This window comes from Anopheles coluzzii, chromosome 2, assembly GCF_943734685.1.
Source record: "Anopheles coluzzii chromosome 2, AcolN3, whole genome shotgun sequence".
NCBI lineage: Eukaryota > Metazoa > Arthropoda > Insecta > Diptera > Culicidae > Anopheles > Anopheles coluzzii.
In genome coordinates, this window is record NC_064670.1 from 85,649,463 (window position 1) to 85,676,944 (window position 27,482).

Sequence of the window (27,482 nt, forward strand, 5' to 3'; positions counted from 1 at the left end):
CACAATCTGGTTGGCTTCTCTAGGCTGCTGGTTGACATTCCAGAGCGTAATTTGATGCTGTGAAAATTTATTATTCGATGCAAGCTATAACTGTTGTACTGTGCACATTCCTAATATTCTGGAAAAACTATCAATGGATTGTTTAGATATTGACCAATAAGAAAAGTGAAGTGATTAGTGGGGTTTGCACTTGTTTTTTCCCCGGAAGTTTAGTGAACGGTATGTGTGTGTGCACTACGTAAGCCTCTGGGGTGGGGTTTGCCGAAGATAAATAGGTTAATTTAGCAATTTATACGCACCAAATCATCAAATTTAACCGGAATTGTGAATAGTTTTGTGAATCAAAGAGAACAGTTGTGCTACGAATGCATTATTGTAGCAGTTAAACGCATACACAGTTAACAAATCTCGCAATGATGTTAATGTAATTAGCAAAGTGAGCACCAAAGTGTGAACATACAGAAAGCCTTACAGAAAAACACAGACAAATGTAATGTTTAATTGGGCTAAAATCATAAAGCCTTTTAATTGTTATTTTGTATAAAAAAATACTTTTCCTTTTTATTGCAAAGTATTACCGACTGCGTCATTAGAACGAGCATAAGATGATGCATCTCACTGTTGTTCTAATGGGTGCTACTCCTCAGAGAAGCGTACGACGAGATGCGCTGAGAGACCGGAGAGCACAAACAGCTGGCCATTCCTTTGAAAACAAACCGCAACAAAATTACTATGGAAAATCGTGAGATTGTCAGACACACTCACACACGCACACACACCCTTTGCATACTAAGAACGTTTACTCTCGTGCTGCTTAAGGGTCACTCTTGGCTCTACAAGCACGATCCTCAACAATCATCATCATTAGCATGCGGCCTTTCTACCAAAGAGAGCCAGAGAGGGTGTGTGAGCTATTTGGCGCACACTTGATCGCGCGCTTATTAGAGATTTTAAATAAGTGAAAAATAAATTTAGTTCATCGGTGTAGCTTGACCGGTCCGATACGCTGCCTTACCGTGCCGAAGGGGGAATTTTTCCCGGTTTTATTTTGTTTTTCCATTTAGTTTCATTTCCGTTCCTGTTTGTTGTGGCCTCGATTTTAGTTACGCTAGTATATCCTCAAAAATAATACGAAATTTTCCGCTAGTTCGAAACAAAGCTAAAAATTGCCTATTTTGTGTACACGAGACGAGTTTACACAATTAGTAAACACGGGGTTAGTTCTTGTGCAGGTTATCTCATGTGTTGCTTTATCTTTGCTTCTCGAGTGTTCGGTGCAGCTGCTGCAAAAAGCTAGTTGAAAAACATTTGACGTGCAATCGCAACAGCAACACAAAAAAAGAAACAGCTTGCCATTTGCAATTCGCGTCAAACTAGAGCACGCTCAAGGTACGGAAATAGAATATTTGCATATTACCCACCCAAAACCAGTCAAGATTCGTATTCCACAACCTTGTGTGGATGGACGGTGGGCAAATTTGGAATCGAACAGTGTAATCGCAAACGTTTAGTGCAAAAATCAACTTCGAGCTGATGTGTCTCGATCCTTTTTCGATAATTTCCTTTCCGTTTCGGTACGATTTTCGTGTGCGATTAGTTCCCTGTAATTACCACGCCGTGTTTCGCCAACCAGTCGCCGCCAGATCACCAGCACCAAAACACATATGCATAAAATATATCTCCACCTAAAAATAGGTGCTCAACGGTCCAAAAATACGGCGATGTAACCTCAGCGAAAATTTGACTTGACTTTGAACGTCTGTGAAATCACGCTTCTCGGTGCCACGAAACCGCGACAGATGCGCGAGCGGTTCCATTCGAGCGATTCGAAAACAACCAATTCCCAACAGACGCAGTTGTACGTACGTGGTAGATCGATTGAATTCATTTAAAGTGCGATTTTCAGATAAAACAGTGTGAAATTTCGGCAAGTTTACTCAAAAAGAAACGATCAATTCAACGGCAAGGCAGCGAAGTGAAGGTGGCGGACAATTGTCGCGCTCCTCTGACCGATTACGCCTGCCGGAGGTGTCTTTGCTGTAGACAAAACGAAAGTAAAATCATCATCTCCTTGATGAGACGGCTGAGATCATAATCCTTTTTTTAATTCTATTTTTAACTAAAGGTTCATTAATATTGCACGAAGAAGCGCGAAACAGCGTGCGGTAATAAGCCTTTTGTGAGTGTGTGTGTGTGTGTAGTGCAGTGGTGTAGTGCGAAAAATCAACCATTCTTGCCAGTGAATTAAGTGTGAATCGAAAAGTAGCGAGAAAAATAGGCCACCAGATAAAAAGTGTTGCACGGTGTGGAGTGCACTGTTGTCGTGAATGATCTAAGGGAAAGCTTTCCGGATCGTCTTTCCCTATTCGCCGCCGCCGATGCATTGAGACGGTGCGTTTATTGCATTGCACCGGTTCATAGGCAATCGTGTTACGTAAGAGCGAGTGGCCATCACCTCACCCACAACACCCACGGTCGGGGTTCATTCAGTAAGGAAAAGCGCCACGCCACGGAATTCGGTGCAGTGTGGTAGTGGTGGTGAGAAGCTGTACGCATTTGGTGAGCCGTGTTGAGTGAGTGATTCTTTTCCCTCCGATCCTCCTCCACCGTGACGTCACGTGTGGCCATCGTCGTGTGTCCATCGTTGTGTGAGACGGCTGTCGCTGGTACACCAGTATGGCCACGGCTACCGGGCATCGGATGGAGTCGAACAGCGGGATGGGGCCGCGAAAGACCATGATCATCATGGTGACGGTCGTCGGGTGTGTCGCCATACTGTGGCCCAAGGTTTTCTATCCCATGATGGTTGGCAATGGGCAGAACAAGAATGTCATCAAGGACCATCGAGGAGCCGGTAAGATCACGCGCGTCGCTTGGTTGATAGCGTGCGTACGTAGCTAGAGTGGGAGTAATGGTGGCATAAATCAGGGATTGTGGAAAACAATATAAAAAAAATACAATGATGTTTGGGGATGAGAATCTATCTGTTCACCGAATATTCTATCGGGCAATAAAAAATGGGATCATTTATTTTTGGGCATTTCTGTACATTGTGGCAATGTGTAGGTAAAGATTGAGCATTGTTGTTTTAAAATCTACAAAAGATTTGATTGGGGTATCGTTGTTCTTGAGAGTCAAATTCCTCACGAAACTTAATCACAAGGCTGTTAAATATCTGTAGAATACATTGGTTTAACACTATTAGGTCGTCTGTACAACAATCATTACTATGCACGTGTTACGTTTTAATTACATCTCCAGTCTACGTTACAAATGTAAACAAATAATCTATTTTATTTAGCGTGGAATTAAAGTAGATCCTTCAATAGGTTATATCAAAGTTGATTCAATGAAGAATATTTAAAAAACCATATTACCATATTTTATCGGATATTGGCATATTGTATACAAAAAAAAAATAGTCAAAAGCATAAGTCATTTATTTACAATAAATTACAAATAAATAAATTTTTATTATTGTTCAATCTGTTCCAAAGGCAATATAAATTCGCTCGAGGTCTTGACGGTAAAATTCGGAATGACATCGTATTGTTAAAATGTTTAAAATAGTATTTAATTGTAGATAAAAAAGCAAATAGTTTGAGAACATTCATTGCTTTCATATTGATATGTAATGCTATCTATTTTGATACCTATTTTGCGAAGATTAAATCTAAGAATATTTCACGTCCACTATCGCTCAATCTTTTAATAGACCTTATAGAGAGCAAAATTGTTTCCTTCATTTCATAATTCCTATTTTTTCCATAAGGAAAGGAATTTCATCAAGAAATTTTATGATAAAATATAAAAAAAAACGTTACCCAAAAGGAATGCATCTCTGAACGATCTTTCACGTGAGGGTGTACGTATGTGAGGATAATGATAACATTCAACCAATCATAGCTCATTCATCCTGCACATAAAGCAGCCATTACCCGATGCAACAAGACGAGCCCCACGGTTGCCTTAACAGAGCAATTACTCAACGAAAGTGATAGTGTAAAGAGCTTTTTCCGACTTTGGAGAGCTATTACGCAGGGCAATAAAAATAACACTTCCAACGCATTATCAAATTTCTTATCCCACTGCCCCCACACGTGCAAGCCTTGTGTGGGTGATGATGATGATGTGTGAAAGGCTTGAAGCGGCTGCACAACACAACTGCACCGGGGCGTAATTGGTAGCTTTCATCGATTCCATGCAGATAAATCATCCTCTGTTCCGATCATCGGTCTACACACAGGTTGTTGCGGCGTAGTGCTGGACCAGGAAACGTTCGCCAACGCGTCGATCAACTATGCTAGCAGCCAGCAGCAACAGGAGCAGCAGAATCTATTCCGCAAACGAAACTTTGCGCCTTACGTCGACATTGACAGTAGGTTCCCGGGGCAAATGTGTGCGCGTGTGTTACATGCCTTTGCGTAAAATAATCCATCTGATGCAATTGTGACGACACTGCTAACCCCTAAACTGTCACCTAACCTCAGAGACCTTTTCTCAAAACGCACACTTACAGCTAAACAAAAACGGGGAAACTTAAATCGCAATGTAACGCGATGCATATCGTTGATACGGTTCGTTTGCGCCAACAGGGTATTGGGTTCGTTTTGCTTACAGTAACAAAAGCTTTCAGCAAACAACAAACTTATGCCGTGTTTCCTTGTGCATGTCAATGATGGCTCGTGGCGCCACATGTCGCGAGTTTTCCACTTTTTGTCTACGCACATCGTTTCACTGAAATCGCTGTTCTTGCAGGTATACGACAGGAACGACCACCTCATTTGCGGCCAGAAGCTATGCATCCTGCGATGCGCGAACGTGGTCGTGCTATTCCGCAGCCCGGCTCCATCCACGGTGGCGATCGTCCCCAGTCTGCGCCAAGAATAGTGGAAGGCAGGGTAAGTATCTAAATTGTGGCATGGCATTTCACTTGATTCGCTTATTGCATCAACACATCTGAACTGCAACGCAGTACTCTCCCAAATTAGCTCACTAGCACTGTATGTACTAACATGCGATTGTAAGCACATCATAAATCGGGAATTGCATCATTGTCCTTTTAATAGAAGCCTAAAATTTCCCTTCTCTTCAGAGCGAACACAATCACAATTTGAAACTTAGTAGAGTAGTATATGTATCATTCAAGTGATAAGACATTTTTTAACGATTAAGATAGTATATCTGTTTTATTCAATTTCATGGATACCATTAATTGTACTTCATTTTATACTGAGGTGCAAATTAGTGTGACGATCATGTCTCTTGTACATTCCAATCCAATTAAGCAGATCCTTTTGACTGGGACGATATTTTTAAAAGCTTTCAAATGTCATCACTAATTACATATCAAGTAGTGCTCATTCATGCACTGCAGGAATGCTGTAACGACTTGAAAGTATGGCTCAAAAAGCGAGCTTGTGCCTTAAAATGATACGAATTTAATATTTAATTATAAAAAATTGTGAAGGATTTAGTTGAGCAAGTACTTATGAAATATCGTGCATTTGCATTTAGTTAATGGAATAATTTATGACTAATTGGTATTCACGTTGGAATTTGTATTGCAGGTTATGAATATGTTATTTGTGTATAACGTAATTACTTTACGGTAGGAAAAACATCTTTTGCGTAAGAAATAGTGACAGTGAAAAGCAAACAATATGGAAGATACATAATGATAGATTAAAGATTGACACCCGACTTTAATCCTAAACATTGACAGCAAATTACAGTCGAGAAGTGTCAACAAAAATAATCACCTTAAAATTCTAAACCTACAACAAAATTAATTGTTCACGGCAGAAAAAGAACGAAATGCTTTCTCATATCAACTCTAACATTGCTAACACATACCAGCAGCGCTGGTAGGCAAATCTACCAGGGCGCCGTTCAACAGAAGCGTGTGGTGAGGCTAATTGAAAAAAGCATGCACGCATGAAAACACCAGGAACGCACCCCATTCGTCGTACCAGGCTAGACAAACGGTGCGTATAGATGTGAAACGGAATCGTTTCTATAAATATCGCCAGCAGCCGCCAGCAGTGACGGATCATAGTTCGAACGCCAGCCATACAAACACTTGACTGTGACCTTCAACATTGTGCTCTCAATCATCCCTGGTTCGATGGTGCAATTATGCAACCCAAGGACCCAGAGCGTGTAGATGCGCCTGTAAGTCTCGCGCTGTTGGTCTTTTGAGGCGTTCTGGGCACAAATTCATCGAGTGTTTAAGGCATTGAACAATGTACTCCTTCGTATATAGTACAATGTCGCAAGTGTTTCTTTGCGTTTTCTATGGCTTTAAAGAATGCTGATCTTGGGATTTTTCAACATCTTTGAACTGAAATTTCTATGCCATGTCCTTAGAAGCTAATTATGGAGGGGATATAGAATCTCAAACAAACCAATACATAATACATTTATTATTTAAATAGGTTACGCTTACTCCAGTTTAGTTCACATAATCAATATTATTTCCTCTTTACACATGCTAAATAAATATTACAACATCAAATAATCAATATTTATCTAAACTATAATGCTAAATAAATATGTTATCAAAACATTGGAACTGAATTTTATCAGTATGATGAAGTTTTTTTCTCCACAGTTAGCTTAATCTGCATTACTTTACATTAAAAAGCTCTTGTTATGTACCGAAATGCTTGATCTTGCTTATGAAAATTATGATTTGTTATCAAGGTTATCAAAATTATGATTTGTACCATCTTGTCAAATATAGCACATGTAGAGTAGACACATTTAAAACTCGAAAAAAAACGGTTTAATACTGCTCAAATGATGTGTTGAAAAATAAGTTAAACCCCAAATGCTTTAGACACATTGACGATAACGATAGTTTCATCACTCGTTATGTTATGATTTCATCTTCGAGTGAAAATAACTGTGAAAAAAGCTCATTCAAAACCAAAATTAACGATGCATAGACTATGAGTGTGATAGGCAAAATGAGTTTAAATTTGCTCATCCTGACGCAACACACAGTTTTAGGTCGAAAATAATGACAAATAGATTGTCACAATATGCAATAATGATTTCAAATGATAATGCTCATATTTAACGGCTGTGCACTAAATCAACATAACAGTAAGCGTGACGAAGGCACACCAAGATTAGTAAGCAAAATTTATTCCGATGATTCAGGTACGTCGAAAGAGACAATTGCTATCCCATGCGCTTGCGGATCATCGGTATCGGGAAGGAAATTATCAAAATTTCACCCACCCAAGGTTCAAACCGGAGTCGTTAAACTACGAAAATTTTCGATTTCGTTTTTCACCGTGCTGCACACCTCTCTTTTGGTCGTCCATTCACCTTTCTCTTTACAAGTCTGCCGGAACGCATGGGCCAAAAATTGGGTTAGAAAAGACACGACGATCAAGCCGTTGATAAGTTGGAGCTGTTTTCCAATATCCCGAAAATCTGTTTAAGATTATACCTTCCATTAAAATGAAAAACTAAAACGGTATCAATTGTTGGGTAGCTAAGGGACCGTTACGATTGAGACACAAAACTCTCTAGAGTTGCAGTAAACTTATCAACACCACGTGACCAATTCACCAAAATGCACCGATAGGAGCCGTGATAATAATGAGCAATAAAAATGGACAGCCTCCGTATTGCATCTACTGCGCAAATCAATGTGCTGGCTTCAATGGATTGGAAACCTATCGGCCACCAGTGTGTGCTCCGTGCGTCAGTTTTTTTTTCTTTTTTTGAAAGTGGTGCCGAAAACGAAACTGAATTAAAACGAGAGTAAATTGGATTTTTTGTCTATTACCATTTTCCAAACGTTGTAAAAAACCCACACCCGCGTGCAGCTGCTGTGCAGTGGGCAAACAAATATGGAAAAAGACATCAGCCGTGGGGGAGAGAGCACGAGAGTGTGAGAAATGGTTTCCTACGTCCGCAAGCCAATGACCGATCTGACGCAGTGCAGCGGAATGTACTACTGAATTCAGCACGCTTTTCCAACTTCGGTTCGATGCCACGAATGGGCTTAGCTCGGCTTGATTCAGAGAGTTTGAAAGTCGGCTGAGCGATTGCAGATTGTCACCATAATGTGTAGACAATCGATCACACAGGGGATCATTTAAATTCCCGATCTTATCACAATATGGCTGTTTGTTGTAGTTTTTGGTTTTAAATTATATATTTTTTGCTATTGCTTTCTCTATGGAATGTCTGAAATGAACATAATTGATATAAAAAAGATGACATATTTGCATTGAATTGGCGACATCGACGAATTTTGGAGGATTGCTTTCCATAGCCTAACTATCTGGATCTTTATTGAGATGATCTTGATAGTTGATCAATGGCTTCATAATTTTATTTGTATAACATATTCGGATAGTTAGCATTTCGTACGTGTCGATCGAACCACGTCAACCTTCTCAATGTCATTTTCATGATAGTTTTAATAGTGCACATAATCGATGAGTCCATTGATTGGAATTGGATTGTTTTGCATTAGATTCAAGATAGTTTTGCTTTCCGGATACAAACATTACAGCTTCAACAAAAGCTTACATTATTTGCACATTAAATCCATCAATGTATTGGCACGATCAGCACTATTGCTGACCTTATTCATATTTTTAGTCATCTTTCCAATCGCGCGGCTTCATAATTTATAGCTAAAACTCAAAGCTAAAGTGGGTATGCCTGCATTTATGTGTGTGTGTGTGTGTGTAAATCAATAGAGGGGAAAATACATTTATCATCACGAAGGTGGAAAAGGGAGCGTGGCTTGGCGGTGTGGCGACTTTCGATCGTTTCCGAACTGCCGATCGCCAGATGGCTTTCATTTCCACCAGTGTTGGTGTGTTTTACTCCGTTCGCCGGCTTCTTCGGCAGAGATTGCGGTTTTCTTCGCGGCCACCGCAACAGAGCAGGCGTCGTCCGGCACGAACATTCCCCTGTGCCAGCACCCCACCGGCACACGCTCACACAGACTATCAAGAGGCAATGGAAAACTGCACCGATTGAGCGCAGCCGAGCAAACAAGCAACCAACCCCGGAAAACCAACCGCACCGTCAATTGTGCGCGATCTTTTCCCGGTGACGGTACGCAGTCACGCAGAGCTCGTGGAGTGAAAATCTGGTGAATTTTTTTTGGATAGTTGTGTACGTGATTATTCGTGGCCGTGTGTCGGTAGTGACCCCGTCACTGCTAGTGTTTCTTGAAGCTGATGCTGAAGTGTTTGTGGTGAAATAGTTGTTTGACCGATCGAAATCAAAGCTTATAAACATATTTTGTGCAAACGGGAGCCAGACTCTAAATTTCGATCGGATACAGTAAGTTTCCAACACGAAGAACTGTATGTGGTATGGTTGTTACGGCTGGCATGTCAGTGGATGCATGATCGATCTAACGGCACACGTGTTTTCTTCGCGCTGGGTGAATTTCATTTTACAACTGTTAACATCTCGCGCGGTACATTAGCGGGATGTAAAACCGTGTAAATGATGAGGTTTACAACGTGGTTAAGCAAATTGAGCTAGCATGGTCAAGCATGTTCGTTGAGTTTTTCAATTGAATTGACCAGGAATGAAAAAAATTGTTTGAAAAATTATGTTTTCTACATTTTGTAACAAGTGAAGTGATACTACGTTGGATGTTTAAGTACCCTGGCCGATTATTCAATTCTATAATTAAAACTATAGATAAATAAGATTGAATCATTTTAAACGAAAATCTCGAACGAATATATCCACAATGTTCTATCAGGCGTCATTCCAGACATAAATTCGCAACTAAACATTAACATTAGCGATCTTTTGCACATTCCATTGCACCATTGCAAAAAGAAAACACTATTGATCTCTGATCTCTTCTTTAAAACTAACTGGTTTATAACAACAAGATCCATAACTAACTTTTGCTGCTAATACACACCGCGCTCTGCACTCTGTCCCTAATTGCGTTCTGTTTGTTGTTTTTGTTCTCTTCCTTTGCAGCCCGGTCCCATACCTGGTATGCGCCCACCTATGGGAGCTGGATCACATCAAGCAACCAAATCAGCCAACTCAATGGGTTTCATAATGCCACTCTATACCATCGGTATAGTTTCATTCTTCATCTACACCATCATGAAAGTAAGCACGCCCTTTTACTTGTCACAGCCGCCGCGGTACTTGTACACGGAACGGAACTTGGTAGTTGAACCCATGCGTAGGCAAAAACCAACATTGCACTTCCGGCCGGTCGGATGCGATCGGTTTGCTTCTCTCTTGGGCATCTAAGGCCAAAACCGATCGATGTTGCTAATCATTCTTTCTTTTCTTTCGCTCTGCCCGCCATGACTGTAGCTAATCTTCAAGAAGACGCCGGCCACACCGTACACAGAGGTGAAGCCAGATCCGGTGTTCCGCAACGAAGTGTTCACCACGGAGCAGTACATCAAGCGACCGGACGACGGTACGACGAAACTAGGTAAGTGTTGCAACAAATGTATCCCCGAACTTCCCTCAAAATCCAGTGTCTCATCAAGCCCATCAAGCCCACGCAACCCCCTGTTTCCCTCTCTCTCTCTCTCTCTCTCTAAACGCACACGTATTGTCGGTCTTTATTCGCGCGAGGGGTTTGAAGTTAAAAGTGTTGATCGAAGTACCTCTCGTCACGATCAAAACCGAATCACCACCGTATTGGTTCTTCATGTGTTTTCCACCTTCGCCACATTAACCACCAATGTCTGAATAGCATTCTCATCAGCATCATCATCATCGCGATCTTCATTGCCCTTCTGCTTGGAACAAAATCTATTCTTTTTCTCTGCCCCTCACTCCAACATCAGTATTTGCATATGTTTCCAGTTCATCTTCGCTTTTTCCAGCGAATTCTGAGTATATTCTGAGACTGAAATAGCTACAAATGCGAAAACATTTATTTTTTCACTCGACCATTTCTTCCCATCTCACTCCCATGCATAGAATTAATGTTGATGATACTCTCGTACATATCTTTCAACGTACTAGCACAGTACCCGTGCTCCGTGCCTCGGTTTCAAGCTACCCCTAATGCCAATCATTCTTAAATGTGTTTCTACTTTCCTTCCCCCCTTTACACGCTCGCAAAAAGCCTGGAAAGATCATAGCGCAAGTAAGATTGTAGCTCGCATTTTCCACACAAATACACACATACACACCTTGACGATGAGCTCCCTGACTATCGCTATGCAAGTTTGCACCACACACTCTGCATGCACTACTACACATCGGCCAGGTCCTGGCAGCAGAGCACTATCAGTATGACAGCAAATGCTGCGTATACTTTGGTTATGCTTTTCATCCTACATATTGTCATGATCCTGTTATTCGTAGGGATGCAAATTATCTACAAATATGTCCTTTTACTACCTGCACAATGGAAACATTCGATTGCTGCTGATGGTAGTGTCTCTATGTCTCTCTATATCACACAACACACGCAGACATACACACAGAGCTTAATGTTCATCCCTGATACAGCATAACATGGCTAATCGTTCTATATTAGCATATTTACTCGTAGATTGCAAGGCTAGGGTTCGTCTTCTTGCATTCTTTCCCTAGCAAGTGGAAAACAGTAAGATTTTAGTATTTTAACATTTTGTTTGCCGTTGTGTTTGCGCAAATCCCGACAGCTCCCTGCGTTTTTCATTCGGTTGAAAGCATTAAAAAATGATAGCAAATCTTAAGTACAAAGTTTTGGATCATTACTAATCGTACCCTTGCGGGGTTAGCTTCGGCACACTCGCTTCTTCTAGAGTTCCAGTCCGTTAATTCCACGCGAAACCATTTAATGCTAACGATTTCCCACCGACACTGTGTTGTATGTGTGTGTGCGAGTGTGTGCAGTTTTTTTTGTTAGTTTTCTATGTATGCCAGTGTTTTATACTATACACTTTTCAAACGCTTGCTAATTGGCAATTTAATTGCACCAAACCGTAAACTAGATCGATTTTAGTGCTGTACTGTGCTGGTGTACAGTTTCGGGACGGCACTGTGTGGGAAGATGTGGCCTCAAGGTTAGACCGGTGTGCTTTCGGGCGTGCACCGATGATTTTATTGCGAATTTGATTATTCGCTCTTTATTGTGGCTGGCAGAGAGCGAGCGGTTGCAGCCGCATGCATTATTGCATCTTTTTTTTCTTTATATCTATCCCTTATGGCCCGCACTTTAAGCGGTGGTTGTAATAGCTGTCGATTTATTTGACCGTTTTTTTCGTAGGAAAATGATCCAATTGGCTTAATCCGTAACTAAGACGCGCACACTTTTCTGCCAGCAAACAACGCTCAGTTTTGGCAGTTGATGAGCTAGAGTTTTGACTTCAATTAGCAAGCCGGACAACTGTTGAGGGGCACTTTTTGCTCTTCTCTTTAAATGCGCTTCCCAGCTTGCGGGGTCTGTACAGTTGATTTGTGAAAGGAACAATCTCTTTCTAAGCCGTGGTGCCCCTTTTGTGATTCCTCCCAATTAGTTTCGAAAGTCTCCCGTTACGCCTCATTGGATCGGTGGTGCGTGTCCGAACTCCCGTTTACCGAGTGCGGTTGTAGATTTTCTTCGCGGCTAAGCATTTTTGCCCAATGATACAGCGGTTGTTGCGATGTTTTAAGCTCAATTCCCAGGGGAGGAAGCTCGATCTACCTCTACTTCTTAAGGATGCACAACTCGAGCATACCGCCGGCTTACCGAGGGTGTTGCGTGTTATTACTGTTCGTATGATTTGTGTATCCCCTTAATTTTTTTTGTTTGTTTTCGTTTGTTTGTTTTGTGTTGCTATTTTTGTTTATCATTTTATTTTTAGACCAATCACATGCAACGGCAGCCACAAATGGTGAGCTAGTTGTTCCGGTTAGCGTTTCGCCGGTCAGTAACGCTGTACCCGCTGCTGAACCTGCTTCTTCGGTGCAGTCTGAACTTACGATCGACTACGAACAGCTGTCGAAGCAGAAAGAAGTTACAAAGCCCGATGAGAACATTGTTGCTGAGCGAATCGCTTTGGTACAGGAAGCCTCTAGTGTGGAAACATTCGAAGCGACCGAAACTGTGTCTGAGGAATGTGTGGAAGAAGATCACGACCAGCAACCACCTCACGATCCCACTACCGAAAAGGTAGTCGATGGAATCGTTGTGCAAAAGGTTGTTCCGGTCGATGCATCTGCTGAGCCTTCTCCCCGCCCGGTTGTAGATGATATTGAAACACACGAACCTAACATTGATAGTGCAGCTTCGAGTTCAGCGGATGACAGTGGCGTTGACACGGTAGATCATCATGACAATGGTCAGATTGAGAGCGAAGTTATTGCTGAACCCGCGATAGAGGAAGTAATGGTAGTGCAGCAAGTGGCAGTGCAAAACGCAGTCATGGTTCCCAGCACGGAAGATGAACTGAACAAGATAGAACAAATTGATGAAACTGAGATAGCTGTTGAAAAATCTTTTGAAACAACGGAAACGAAACAAATCGAAGCAACGAACATGTTTGAAGTCCAGGAAAATATTCAGAACGAAATCACACAAACCGAAGAAAGGGTGGAATCTAGCGCTGAAACTGCTAGACAAGAAGAGATGCTGGAAATTGCACCAGCAGTTGTATCAAATGATGTTACGGAGCTGCCAATTGCGAAACCGTCAATTCTTGAAGAAATCGAAACACAAATCATTGAAGAACATGGTGAAGATGCGAATAGTGTTATACCGACAGATCAATCGGAACATAAAGCTATTGAAGTAGATAGCGAAATTTCTGAACGTATTGAATGTGAGGCGAAGAAAGTTTCATTTGAAGTCCCACCATCAATTCAAGAAAACGAACAAACTGAAGTCGCGATTGAGCAGCCTGTAGATTCTTTGAGGGTTGAAGCTGTATTAAACGAAGAAATCGTATCTGAGGATAACATTGGTACGATCGACCATGCAGTGACAGAAGTGAACGAGCAAGATGTTGCCTTGAAGCTTGAAAATTATCTTGAAGAAGTTGTTGCTGAACAGCAAAGTACCGAACAACTTGAAGGAAATGAAAATGACACGGCTCTAGACACTGAAACATCTGTTTTGGTTCATAAAACTGTCGAAGAGATTACACTTACCGCCGAACAACTTGTGCAGGAAGTGCTTGAAAAAGCAGAGGAGCTTGCTAAACAGCAAGACGCTGAGTTCCCTGAGTTGCCAGAGTACGATCCTGCTACTCAGAAACTCGTTGACGGTATTGTGGTTGAAAGATTCGATCAGTTAGCAGCGCCATCAAACCTTGCTACTGATCCGACAGTACCCCAGGATACCGTAACCGAAGATCAACAAACTGCTATCCAAGAACAGCCCGTAGATGAGCTAGAGCTTGCAGGCTCCATTGAACAGACGGTGAACGAGGAGGACGCTGGTGAAATCGATTCGATCAGTGAAGACACATCACTAAGTGTAACATCGGTAATCGAGACGCAACCAAAGATGAACGAATCGGAAGAATCCAATACCACCTTGAATGTACTGAAAACTACGGACGAGATGACCGATAGTACATCCAGTGAGGTAGCAATTGTTGAATCTAAGGAACCGACCGTGAGTCAGGCGACGGTTGAAACGGTAGCTGCATTCGTGGAGCAAGTTGATGTAAACGAGCCGGGAAACAAGTTTGGTGCAGCTGTAGTTGACAGTGTTGAAAGTAATGCTGTCATTGAAGAGCAGCTGATAGCGATGGATACAGAACAGCAAGCCACACTACCGGAAGCCCTCATTACGACAGAAGTGATGACTGGTAGCACTTCTAGTGAACCCGTATTTGTTGAACTTAACGATCAGCCGACGGTTGAAGTAGAAACTGTGCTTGAAGGATCGGACAAGGTCGATGAAGCGGGAAACCTATCTGGTGTAGCTGCAGCTGATAGCAACGATAACAAGAGTGTTTCGATTGAAGAAGTACTTGACGAAGCGGCCATAGTCGATGAGGTAGAGGGCAAGGTAATTGAGGAACATATCATACCCATAAGCATTGAAAAGGCTAGCACGTCTGATTCGATGACCATTACTGAGGTCACCAGTGACGATGCGATAGTTGAGTCGCCAAACATTTCCAAGACGACAAGCAATATGCCTAGTCCTTTGATTACAGCCATCCCAGTGATGGATACCATAGATGAAAAGCACGAATCCTCTGAATTAGCGCACGAACCGCTGGCTGAACAGGAGAAGCACTCTGAAATTTCACTCACAACGCTAGAGCACGTCACTAAGGAAGCTTTGGTTGAACGCACGCTAAATGAAGCCGCTGCTGTAGTGAACGAGATCGAATCGATCGTAGATCATATCATTACCGAAAAGCTCATCCACAGTGGGGCATCTGATGCGATAGCTATTACGAATGGTGTACAAGAATCATCCCCTCAAGAACCCCCCAGATTGGCCGCTTCCGCTGCACTGGTTGTTGAGGCGATCGAATCACAGTCATCCGGTGTGCACAGCATGGTTTCTAATACAGACAGCACCCAGAACATGCAGACCATTACCGTCACTAATGAGCTTTCCACTAACCTGGACGAAACGATTGGCAATACTAATCTACCTGCTAGCGATTCCCTGCCAATTGTTTCATCATCAATTGCACCCGCATCAACACCATCATCTGAAGCATTTCCCGTTCCCGAACCAACGACGTTGAGTCCTTCCGTAGCCGTGCCGAACGGTGTCAGTGAGACACAAAGTATCAATTTTGTCGCAGATGAGCAGCGAACCGAAGTTACCGCTGGTCAGGGTTCAACCGATGCCGATGCCAGTGATGCACAAGGCACTACGAGCACCGTCGAGCAGAGCGTCGCAGTCCCGGAGCCGGATAGCGGATCTACTACTACCACTACAACTACAACAATTGGCCAAGTACCGACCAGTGTCAGCAACGTTACTAATCCCAAATTTCTCACCTTGAATCTAGCTAACTATAGCACTAGCGTCAGTAGTGGTAACAATAGCAAAAGCTCGTCCTTGTCGATAGCTAATCTCTCACAATCGGGACCTTCGTTGGCTGGCGGCGACAGTGCCGACCAGCTGATGGAACTCGAACTGTTGCGTAAGAAATTGGACGAAACGGAACGCGCTATGACTAAAATAATCGCCAATATGGGCAACATACCCAAGGGCCAGGTTAGCTAATTTGTTTCCTTCTTTGTCCTTAGTTTTTAAACACAGTTTTGTTTGTCTGTTGTTACACTTCATATCATTTTGATTTTAGTGACACTGTTTCATGCTGCTTAGTTTTATCATTCGGGTAATCTTTTCGAATCGCTAATAACTTAGCTTGGATGAGAAGGTTGACTAGCTATTGAAAGATCGGTCGTTTATTGAACAGCTATGCCTTCGTATCAATACAATGTTCGTAATGTGCTATTATGTAGAAATCTTAGGTCCGTTTTCATACCTATTGTGACTTTCTTTTGATGCTTTAGTTTTGTGTAAAGTATCTCCAAACTTTTCTGTTCGCTAAGCTGACATCATCTGGGACATCAGTCTCTCTAGTGTATTTAGAATGACCGATTGGTTTATGCGATGTAGCGAAGCCACCTCAGGTTCATCCAATTCTGTAGTGTACTCCTGGTGATTGGTTTTCGTATACGATGGTTCATCTGTCGGATGCAATGATATATTTATTGGTCCTTTTGTAGCTTGTAGAGATGACACTCCAGGATCATCCGTTTCTTTAGAGTATTCTAGAGAATCTATTGTTTTATATGGTGGTTTGTCTGTCAGATATAATGATGTACTTTCTGTTTTTTCTTTCACTTGTGGCGTCGTGACTTCAGAATCATTCCTTTGCGATGTTATGGAAGTATCCACAAACTCAGATGAAGTCACCCTCGTGGTTTGTTGAACGAGTTTAGGAGTTTCCGTTGTTTTATCTCGAGGACTAGCAGGATCATGTTTTAATTCCGGTAAACTTGTTTGCACATAAGCCGACACAAAATGCACTAAACTTTTCGTTTGGGTGTAATTGTCCACAAAATTAACTGAGTTAACGAAATTTGAGTTAACTGAGTTAACGAAACCTTTGTCTTTATAAAACATTTTCTCGGGCGGTAAGGCACTCACTCTCAGTACAAAGTTTAATGAAATAATAATGAACATTGTATGATACCCTGCCATACTGCGTAGGCTTGTTTCTTCTCGTTGGTACTTTACAATTTGGACGCAAAAATAATATGATCATGTGCCACTCGCACTCACTTAAATACTATGCAGGGTATCAGTATATCTAATCAACTTGTGGAAATTAAATACACAAAACGTGGTGCCGCAAAGTTCAGCCAAAGTAGCATGTGCGGTTAAAGGCAAACAAAGATAATGAGACTAAAACGAAAGGAATTAAAGAGCCTCTCGAGATTGGAGCAGCTGCAACATATGGTATCAATTAAACGACCGATCAATTTGCTAACGAAACCCGACTATCCAATCGAAACTAGTATGATAAGTTCATAATATCATTGTCATTCATCTACATTTTATGCTGCACACAATGCGTTTGTTGGAGGTTTGACATTTGACCGGCTGGCTACATTGAGAAACACATGCATAAAGGGCATATTCGAGATAGTTTGCTTTCTATTTTACTATACGAACAACGCAGAACATGGCTCGTTAGTTATAGTTTGCTAATGTTGGCCATCGGCTAGATCGGTGTAGTGATTCTAGTTGGATGCGCTTCTTTTGTTAACGACACTTTTCATGCAGCCAATATCAACATATCACTTTACCGGTCGTTTGTACCGCTAGTGTTGCTAAACTAATTGATATGAACTATCTTTCATTTCACGTTTTTCTGCCACTCGTCTGGAAACCAATAATGATACAATAAAACTTCTTCGCCAATTCAATGCGCTACCACAACCATATTTATCCTTTCTTTTCTCACTACTACCAATACTCAATTAATAACTGAACACGTAACCAATGCAATGATTCACCACAATGTCCTGCCGTCTGAATGACTGAAACGTAAACACACACGCCACACCTATACCCCTACCACACGCATACCTGGCATACGTGTACGTTTTTTGTTCACTCGTCTTCGCAAAATCTCTCCGCAATCCTTAATTAACAGTCGTCACGGCTATTCAAGGTCTAATTACCGCAGCAGACGAACAGTTGCTGAAGATAGATAACATTAAGAAACAAGCGATGAACAACGCAAGCAAGGTTAGAGTGCATCTTTTTACTATCTGTGTATTTTGTTACTGCATTTAATTCAAACGGTTTTATTTTACCCTTTTTCCCTTACTAGCTCCGTTCAATTTTGCGTTTGCGTTGAAGTGGTTATGACACACGTTTAATGTAATAGTATCCAACCCCAACAACCCAACAGCCTCCTGTTTATAGTCATTGTGTAGATTACTAGTTGAGTATGAGGATAATCTGGTAGGGCAGCAAAAGCCCTATAATATTGAGACCACGCAAGTGGATAGAGAAAAAAACCATTCACAGCGTAGAATAGACAACGATTAAACTCAAAGGCTAACTATACAGGAGGCTCTGTTTTGGGAAACTTCTCTAACACAAGAAACACGATACCTCAAAAACCAATCACAACCACAACATTTTCATAAAAAAGAGTTATTTGTCTTTTTGTTACCACTACTCAAAATTTCAGTATAACATTAACCACATCTATCCTATGATATTTTTCGTTTTTGGAGCTTTTCTTTCCATTTACTTTTCTTTTTTTTTTTTGTACGCTTTTTTAAGAGCCTTTTTAAAAAAAATCCTAACTCTCGTTTGGTTCTGCAATTTTAAGTTTCTTTTTTTTAAAGTTCGCTAGATAACATAACTGTGTTTTGCTTTCGTTTCTTGACGCCTTCTCTAATGCAAGCGTTCATCATGCGACTGTAACATAATGCTAATACCCATTCTTTTGACATTGGTTTTACTTCTACTGGCGATTCGTCACATGTAAATACGATACGGCAGGAAACAAACGTAAACGGGGATGAGCCCGCAACTGAAGAAAAAGAAACAACCTCGGAAGTGAATGCTACTGAAGATAAGGTATCGAATGGGCATGCGATCAAGCCAGCGGAAAATGCTGCCGAAACTACATCCGCAGTACAGGACACGTCGGGTGGCGAAACATCCAGCGCCACCAGTACACCGGAAAAGAAACCGAAAAAACGAGACACCAGTACCGAGCGCGGCACTGTTAAGGTTATGGCGATGGAGGTGACGGCACAGCGCGAAAATGGCAAGCGTCTTAGCCGACCATCAACGCCACTGCTGCCGATGAGTGGACATTCGGATACGGTAAGAAACATCACCTGATTTGTATTTGCAACAAGGGACAAGATTAAACAGAGTTTGTTTTCCAATTATGGTAGGCAAACGCACCGACAGAAGAACAGGAGACAAGATCGATCGTTCTCGATGGCCGGTTACCGCACGATTCAAAGATTTTGGTGTCGGATGCTGAAACAGCGGTGGAAAAAATGGAACCGGAAAACTCCGAGGAAGAGGACGATGCACCGGTAAGTTGGATCGTTAGAGTGCATACTGAAGCATACATTGATCGAATTCCCTTTTTCCAGGTGATATTGAGTGGCAAAATGACGCTGTCGTTGATCAACATGGATTTCATCGAAAAGGATGCAACCGGTACTGTTGCAGTCGGTGGTACGCAAACTTATAATTCCTGTAGCTAGCTTCAATCGTGGAAAGTATTATAAAACATTTCTCAATCCATTCTTTTGTCAGAAATTGTCACGGAACTACACAAACCTCAAGAAGAACTTGCGACAGCTGTCTCTAAGGAAAGCGAATAGGCAAGCAGAGCGTCTTGCTTCGGCAAAACCAATTATAAAACAAACCGAAGGCGTACTGTTTCGTTCGAGAAACTGCAAAAGTATAACGTGTATAATGCATAAGTATATTTTTCTATCGCCGTAAAACCATAACTCCATCACTGTTTGACGGACAGGGATTGCGTGTAAACGAAGAAGTGAGCCCGAGTCAATAAATTTACCTTTAAATAGCACACTTTTTTAGCCATTTTCGTTGAGAGCTTTTCGCGCAATGTTGCTCAAGAATGATTGAATTCTAACACGATGTGAAAGACTTTACCGATGCCAAAATTAAAGAAAACGATAACGAGATGAAACGATGCTCAACTGCACGTAAACTGTTGTAATTGACGGTAAATGTGTTGATGGAATGACAGACAGGTACTGTACGCCCACTGTAGGTATCGCTAAGAAACCAGCAGCAGCTTCAGAAAAGGTTTTACTGATTAGCGTCGAAGTCGCTGATGAGTTTGTCTGGCAGGTATTCAGTTATTTGTTAGGCTATGTTACGACTCGTTTTGCTGACGACGCTCATACATACTTTGCATAGAGATTACACAATAAGGGACGGCACATAGTTTCCAACGTTCACGTTTATGTTTGTTATCTTGCTTTGGTTATCCATCGACACTTTTTCAAAACGATAGTTTTCAAATCTCAATGTACGACTGAGAGGAATAGAGTCAGGACGACCATATTTATTGATCGCATAGTTTAGTTTATCCGTAATCATCATTCAACCTCATGAAGATAGCACAAATAGAGGGTAGTACTGTAGAGCATTATCAAGCTAACCAAAAGCATTATACTATTTTTCTATTTGGTTCTGTTACAATAAATGAACTATGAACGAGCTCTGCCTGTTTGTTGTATGCAATGTATGCGTTTTTCTACGTGACTAAGAAATATTACACTGGATGTATGAATTGATCGTGAAGGCGAGTTATGCAATAAAATGGGATAAAATAAATAAAAATAGCATCATCCAAAATGTTCCACACCAAAAACCTTTTTTTTATTCGTAACTCCAATTTACCTTAAAAAAAACAGCAGGCAAACCATCTCTTAAAGGATCTAATAATGTTATATGCCTTTAAACAGTTCTAATTCTACGTACTTTGATTTTCTATATTGTGGTTGTGATTTTGAAGAATATCTTATGATTTGCTTGTATGTAATCGACAAATATCACATAACCTTGATTTAAGCCAAGTTTTTTTTGTATGTAATATTTACATCTCGTTATGTTTCGAACATAATGTATACTGGTGACTTGTGATAGGTGGGTCGACCTGAACATTCCGGTTCGGAGCCATCCGAAAGCGACACTCCCTACTCTCATTTCCTCTATCGTTTTTCATGTCCCTCCACGTCTATTAAGACATCGTCCTCGTGTAGCACTTCCCAGACATTAAACCCAATTTGATATGAGCGATCCGTTTCTGAAGTGCATCAGACGCCGCAATGATACCTCCCAATTATCTGATCTAGACATTTCTTCGGCGTCATTTAGATCGAGGCAGCGGACCGACGCCAGTTCCAGCTAGTGTTCTCCTTAAAAATTTTCTTGAGTTTCCTTTATTAAATTTATTTTCTCTCCTCTCTATTTATATTCATAATTTACCTACTGTAATAGTTTGAACTAGTTACAAGCAACTTATATTTTTGTAAAACCGTGAGTTAGAGAAAATAACTTAAATGACCCGGAGCATTCCGGATCGTTATATTGGTTCCTGTAGGTTCTGCAGGTTCAGAAAATCATGTGCGATTCCAACCCGTGGATACAACGAGCTCAATAGGTTCATACGACAATAATAGGTTTTGCAGGTTCGGTAGTTGCTATTGAGCGAGTGTTAGAGGCACAACCGAAAGATGCCACATAGTGGATCCCCGCTTGAGTCATCCCCCCATGGAAAGTATCGCAAACAAATCCGCTTCAATGTGGTTATTTTAATAGTATCTAACTGGTATTGTACTAATGCTTGGTTAATTTAGAAATGTGACCCTTTGTTTAAATTATAGTGCACACAGACGACTTGCCAACTTGCCCGTAAGGTGCAAACTAAGCGACGGAGTGGAAGCGTGAATCGTAATCTGCGGTTGAGAGTCGTTCGGAAAATCTTAACATAAACTTCTCGAAATACGATTTGGCCGAAAAACTTAACGCCAACCGCTCTACTGTGCGGCGAATTCGACTCCGAGAAGGTTTTTAGTGTTTTCGAGGCAATGAACATCCAAACCATAACTTGAGAGAAAAAGCAATAGATATACGCTGTTCGATCAGACGCTGACCAAACCGCATGGTTGTATTTTGATGGATAATTAAACCTACGTGAAAGCCGATTTCAAATCCTGAGGGTAAATCTTATAAGGCTCGCGGCAACGTCCCCAAGAGGTTCAAAAGTGTTTTCACCGATAAATTCGCTAAAAAAATGATTTGGCAAGGCATCTACAGGCGGTCCCCGAGATACACGGTACCTCTTTTACGCGAATTCGGAGATACGCGGTTTTCTAAATTTGACAGTTCTTTGAGCAAATTGTACTGATTTGACACATCAATTGTAAATTGCCAAATAATTTCCGTTTAGATCCAATGTTAAAAACTTTTTCAAAAGGTTTAAAACTGTTATATTCAGTCAGAATCATATCAAATAATTCATAAAGTGACTAAAACCGCCCCCTACTTGCAAAATTACACGAAAATTTGTGATATTTTAGATGGAAATCACGAGATTCGACTTACGCGGAAATTCGAGATACGCGGTATTTTGTGGCCGTTTTCGGTCCCCATTAACCGTGTATCTCGAGGACCGCCTGTACTCTTGTGGCAAAAAGGCCTCCGTGTTTCTGACGAATAAGAACATGAATTCGGATTTGTTTAAGAAAGAGTGCTTTAAGCAACAAACTTTGCCACCTAGCAAGCTGCCATTATAGCAACGACGTGCTACAATGGTATAACGATAAAGGTGGGAAATTAATATAAAAATACCTGAATCCTCGAAATGCCCCCAGTTTCATTCAATAGAGCGATATTGGACAATAATGGAACAACAATTAGAGAAAAAGGGAACCGTTGCCAAGGATATCATACAATTGAAGAATTGGTGGAATTTACTGGCCAGAACAGTGACTGAAGCAGCTGTGCGCCGATTGATGGGAGGTATCAACAGAAAAAAATCCAGATTTTTTTTTTCATAAATGCGAAGAATAACTTCTTTCATATATATTATTAAATATATTATAACAAACCCTATGATTCATTCAAACAATATTTTTCAATTATATTGATGGTATAAAAGATACACGCAAAGCAAAGTGACCCATTTCTAAATGATCCATGCCTTAATTGTACAATATATAACAGTTTAATAATTAACAAAAATCTATTCCTAATGTTTGACGTCATTGATTTCGCATTAATGTTTGATGAAACGGTACAATGTTCCATCTCTCAGTCGCTTACAAATTGGAAGAAAATTATGTTTGCGAATTTGGTGTACAAGTTTGACCTTTACCACTGTATCGCTGTTTAGTATTGGTGATAAGTTATCAAGCCGGCACCGGTGCAAGGTGTAGTAGTTAATGACGAATCAATAATGACTTTAATAAACAAAGAAGCACATGACACGCTGGTAAAGCCCATGCATAGAGCGATCCATGCTGAAAGAGAGAGCGAGAGATGTAGAAAGCTGATAATATTTAAATTCGCTTATCACGGATCACACAGTACGCTACAAAAAGTATGCATGAGATGTGGTTCGCAATTTATTTCACAACTCAGTACAAGAGAAAAAAAGCTATGAGCTGTTTATGAAAACGAGTTATTTGATTTAACATTTTCTGATTTCATTTTAATAGAGGTGTTCTTTTAGGATTCTTTTTCTTTCCCATAACAGTAGTTTGCACAAACAGAAGCGATTGCCTTAGTTGGTACACTACTGTGGCTGCACCGGTGGTGGTGTAGAATTCTATTTAATTCACATCGAGCACAGTAGAATAAAAACTCAATCATTACTGCTACTACCAAGAACCGTACCGCGTGTGCTTGTGCCGGGTATGACACGGCTTTTGGAAGGGGGGATGGACCGAACAATGTGCAGATTTGTTCACCGCAGAACGTCACAACCTCTCGTTCGTGTGCTAGTGCAGACGTGTTTCGCAAGAGTGTTTAAATCCCAAAGCAAATGTAAACCAGTGAAAAGTGCAGTTATTTGATTGATTTGATCGGTGTATTTAACTCATATAACGTATAACGATTACGATGGCCAATGATGTGAAATTGTGCGTTGCGGAACAGATGGGCATCCCGAGCGGCACCTCGACGCCGAAAGTAAAAAAGCGGTGTGCTGTAGAGGCGACGGCGCTTCTCGAAAATGTGTCCACACCGTACCGTACCGGTAAAAAGCGCCTCGTGCTAGAATGCGACAGAACACCGTTGGTTACAGGCAGTTTGAATAGTTCAACTCGTTCGTTGGCGTTATCGACCCCCGGTCGAATTGTTTCAACTTCCCGGATGATTAGCATCACTCGGGGCATACAAACGTGTCCGCCGCAAACGAGTAACCGCTACTGCCAGGTGTCGGTGACACGCATCCCAAAGCCGACCACATCTACGTTCGCTCAGACGGACGATAATGATCCAGCGGCAACTCGATCGCCGCAAAAACCGATCGCTTGTAGTGAAATCGCCTGTCAAACGGACGTGCCACCATGCACAGAAACAACGGCGGTCACAACGCAGACCATATCGTTCGAAAAGGAACGATCGCCCTCACCACTAGTGCAGCGGGAGGATGCTGCGTGCCAAGCCGACGTGCCGATGGAAGTGGCTGCAACGGTGGTTTCAAACGAAGCCGTTGAAGAACAGCAACCGCCGCTCGGGCAGGAATATGATTCGGATAATTCCGAACCGATAGCTGAATCCATTTCGGCCATCCTGAACAACATTGCCGAACAGTACGGAATCGAATTGCAATCTTCTACAGAAAATAAGAAAAAGAAGAAGAAAGCCCAAAAAGATGCTAAGCAGAAGGAGATCGACCAAATCGAGAAGCGTCTGGTGAACAAAACGTACAAAGCGATCGCGTCCAAAGTCGATGAGAAGCTGTCCACGATTCTAGCGAAGCAGGTGGAAGAGTACGGGCGCAAAACGGTGGCCAGTCGACAGCGGCTAGTTCGCTGGACGAAGAACTTCATACGTCAGCAGCACCGGAATCGAACGACCGCAGCTGGCGCAACCGGGGGCGGTGGGCGCAAGGTGATTTTGGTGCGCAAGATAGTGCGTCCCCCAAAGCGTCTCCCCCTGGAGGAAGTGGCGGTGCAGTGCGATGCGGCCGAGCTGGCAACAACGGCTAGGACCACCGTCGGTACGCAGTGGCAGCGACAAAAACCAATGGTAACGAAGAAGAAACCTGTCTCGGCGAAGAAAAATGAACCTAGTAAAGTACTTCTCAAGCAATATACCACATCTACTGATTCTAAAACTCGCTCCGCAGGTGCTGCAGGGGGGGCCAGGCGGCAGTCGATGCGTCAAACCAAACTCTCCAGCTACGCCAAGGAGCAAACCGATAGAAAAGACATCCAAGGAAGGCAACCGCCAGAGCGGAAACAACAAGGAGAACGTTCCACCAAATCATCAAAACTAGCCACAGCAGAACCGGTGCCAGCGCCATCCACTACCACAAAAAATAAGAAAGCTTCAACACCACCACCACCACCTCCTCCACCTCCACCACCAGCATCGACACCGAGGACCAGAAGGAAATCCCGAAGTGGTAAGAAACCGGCACCCACGGTTCCGCCAGAAAAAATACATATCGACGAAACACCGCCAGCATCATCATCATCCGACAGTGAGCCAGAACGGAAGCATTTCCCCTATCGCTCACCCCCACACTACCCATCCCAGTGCTCCAAGTCGACCGAAACTTCATTCTTGACGCCGACCCGCATTCGAAAGCTTGCGCCTGACCAGGCGGACACTGACCGACAGTCGCTTCGCAGCCGATATTGTGATGGCCGGGACTCAAACACCCATCCGCTGAACCCATCCGTATTGCTTAGTCCCATGGAGCGCATGTACATGGGACCGACAGCGACGGCGGCACAAACCAACAATCGTCCCGAGTATAACACCTTTCTCGTGCCATTGAGACCCACCGAAAGCATACCGCCCACCCCGCCGAGAATGTTATATCTGAATGCGCCCGAGCGTCGCGTGCTGTTGCGTTCTCGTCGCAGCACCGGTGGGATGGTGCGAGAAAAACCGCCCGAAATAAGCATCATCAGCAGCCAGCAGCTATACTCCCAAATCGGACTGGCCGTAGAGAAAGCGCTCAAGGCCAAAAATATGCCCACACTGGATACCATGTACGGTGATCCGCACATCGAGGTGTTCAATCAAACGGAACATGCAGAGCAGGATAGTAGCGATACCCGCGTAGTGGATGGCCGCGCCGAAGCAAGAGCAGCCAGGCAGCACCATCAGACGGTGACGGATAAATTTGTGTGCAGCAGTGGCAAGGAGGATATGGCACTATTGGGGTCGCAGCAGCAGCAGCCGCTAAGGAGACCGCCATTTCACACAGAACGTTCGCCGAGTCTCTCCCCGATTGTCTATCAGGATGACAACAGTGGTGACGAGATGTTGTAACGATCGGATCATGATGATGATCCATTTCACTTTGCAACTGGGTGCCTTTTCATGGTAAGGAAAACGTATTGCATGTTAGATAGCTCTTTACAGTCCGGTTTACCATTATGTGCTGGTGCGGAAAATTAGAATTTCATTTATGGGCAACTGACTGGCACAGTTATACGGATAATAGTTACGCGGCAATTTTATCCTACTGCTTGGTATGCTTTTTTATTTAAACTCTTCCAGCACGTTATCTTACAATTACATGCGGTATTCTTCTTTCTCTTAACTCTGTCAGAGGGAATAGTAATTATCAGGCAAATTTAAATGTTATTAATTAGGTTAGCATATCAGCGACTATGATACTCTATTTTTGAATACTCTGAAGTTATTAATTTGATTAGCTTAGCTTATGAAGCCATAATTTTGTTATTTTTCTGTAAATTGAAGAGATAATAAATGAACTTGAGTTGTTACGCGCGCAGGAAGCTAAAAATTGTTGCCATATTTTTTTTTTTATTTTAGAATAATTTTGTGGATAAATCTAACCAAGGAACGTGTTTCATTACGTATATGTATACAGAAAAATATTTAAGCATTTTATTTATAATATATCCTTTTACAGATTTTTTTAATATTTGTGCAGTTCGACGCCTGTATACGTAACTCCACATCTTTAAATTTATATAAAACTTTTTTTTAAAATTTATGTTTATGGAGACTTTAAGCCTAATGGCCTCTTTAGCCTCTTTTTCCACTTCATGCAGCACAGCTAACGTTTATTTAATGTATAACCAACCAATAACCAGATAAACGCCTAAAGGTATGCAATGGGCTATTACGATGTAGGCGCTGTGTTTGCGGAATCCCGTAAGATCGTTGTCCAATCAGTTGAATCTAAATACTCGGGCGCGGTGTAAGATATGTTTTTTAACGTACTATTTTAACGAAAAAACATCTATAACAGAACTAATATGAGAAAAATTGGAATCACAATCAATATTGTTCAATCAACAAAAAA

At 41.9% G+C, this 27,482-nt stretch overlaps 2 protein-coding genes across 17 annotated transcripts; both read left to right on the forward strand.

The window, feature by feature from the left end:
- On the forward strand, positions 1 to 20,678 carry LOC120947664 (mucin-22). Of its 16 annotated transcripts, none has more exons than XM_040363166.2 (11): positions 1 to 219; positions 2,126 to 2,854; positions 4,247 to 4,378; positions 4,759 to 4,901; positions 9,988 to 10,125; positions 10,339 to 10,462; positions 12,816 to 16,144; positions 18,962 to 19,291; positions 19,366 to 19,512; positions 19,573 to 19,657; positions 19,739 to 20,678. In XM_040363166.2, the coding sequence occupies exons 2-11, from the start codon at positions 2,677 to 2,679 to the stop codon at positions 19,804 to 19,806; spliced, it is 4,674 nt and encodes a 1,557-aa protein (XP_040219100.2). In that variant the 5' UTR covers positions 1 to 219; positions 2,126 to 2,676; the 3' UTR covers positions 19,807 to 20,678. The 16 variants fall into 16 exon arrangements, 15 of the variants coding, with proteins under 15 accessions (XP_040219100.2, XP_040219105.2, XP_040219104.2 ...); XM_040363171.2 differs by having other exon boundaries at positions 1 to 165; XM_040363170.2 differs by having other exon boundaries at positions 216 to 238.
- Positions 20,679 to 23,730: 3,052 nt separating this feature from the next.
- Positions 23,731 to 26,951, forward strand: LOC120952568 (proteoglycan 4-like). The gene is made up of 2 exons (XM_040371959.2): positions 23,731 to 25,262; positions 25,320 to 26,951. The coding sequence occupies exons 1-2, from the start codon at positions 24,086 to 24,088 to the stop codon at positions 26,474 to 26,476; spliced, it is 2,334 nt and encodes a 777-aa protein (XP_040227893.2). The 5' UTR covers positions 23,731 to 24,085; the 3' UTR covers positions 26,477 to 26,951.
- The last annotated feature ends 531 nt before the right edge of the window (positions 26,952 to 27,482 follow it).

Coding starts and splice junctions, on each gene's coding strand:
- LOC120947664 (XM_040363166.2), top strand. CDS start 2,677: ATGGCCACGGCTACCGGGCATCGGATGGAGTCGAACAGCGGGATGGGG. Junction 2,855..4,246: donor CAAGGACCATCGAGGAGCCG/GTAAGATCACGC, acceptor GTCTACACACAG/GTTGTTGCGGCGTAGTGCTG. Junction 4,379..4,758: donor GCCTTACGTCGACATTGACA/GTAGGTTCCCGG, acceptor CTGTTCTTGCAG/GTATACGACAGGAACGACCA.
- LOC120952568 (XM_040371959.2), top strand. CDS start 24,086: ATGGCCAATGATGTGAAATTGTGCGTTGCGGAACAGATGGGCATCCCG. Junction 25,263..25,319: donor GGCGAAGAAAAATGAACCTA/GTAAAGTACTTC, acceptor CTCGCTCCGCAG/GTGCTGCAGGGGGGGCCAGG.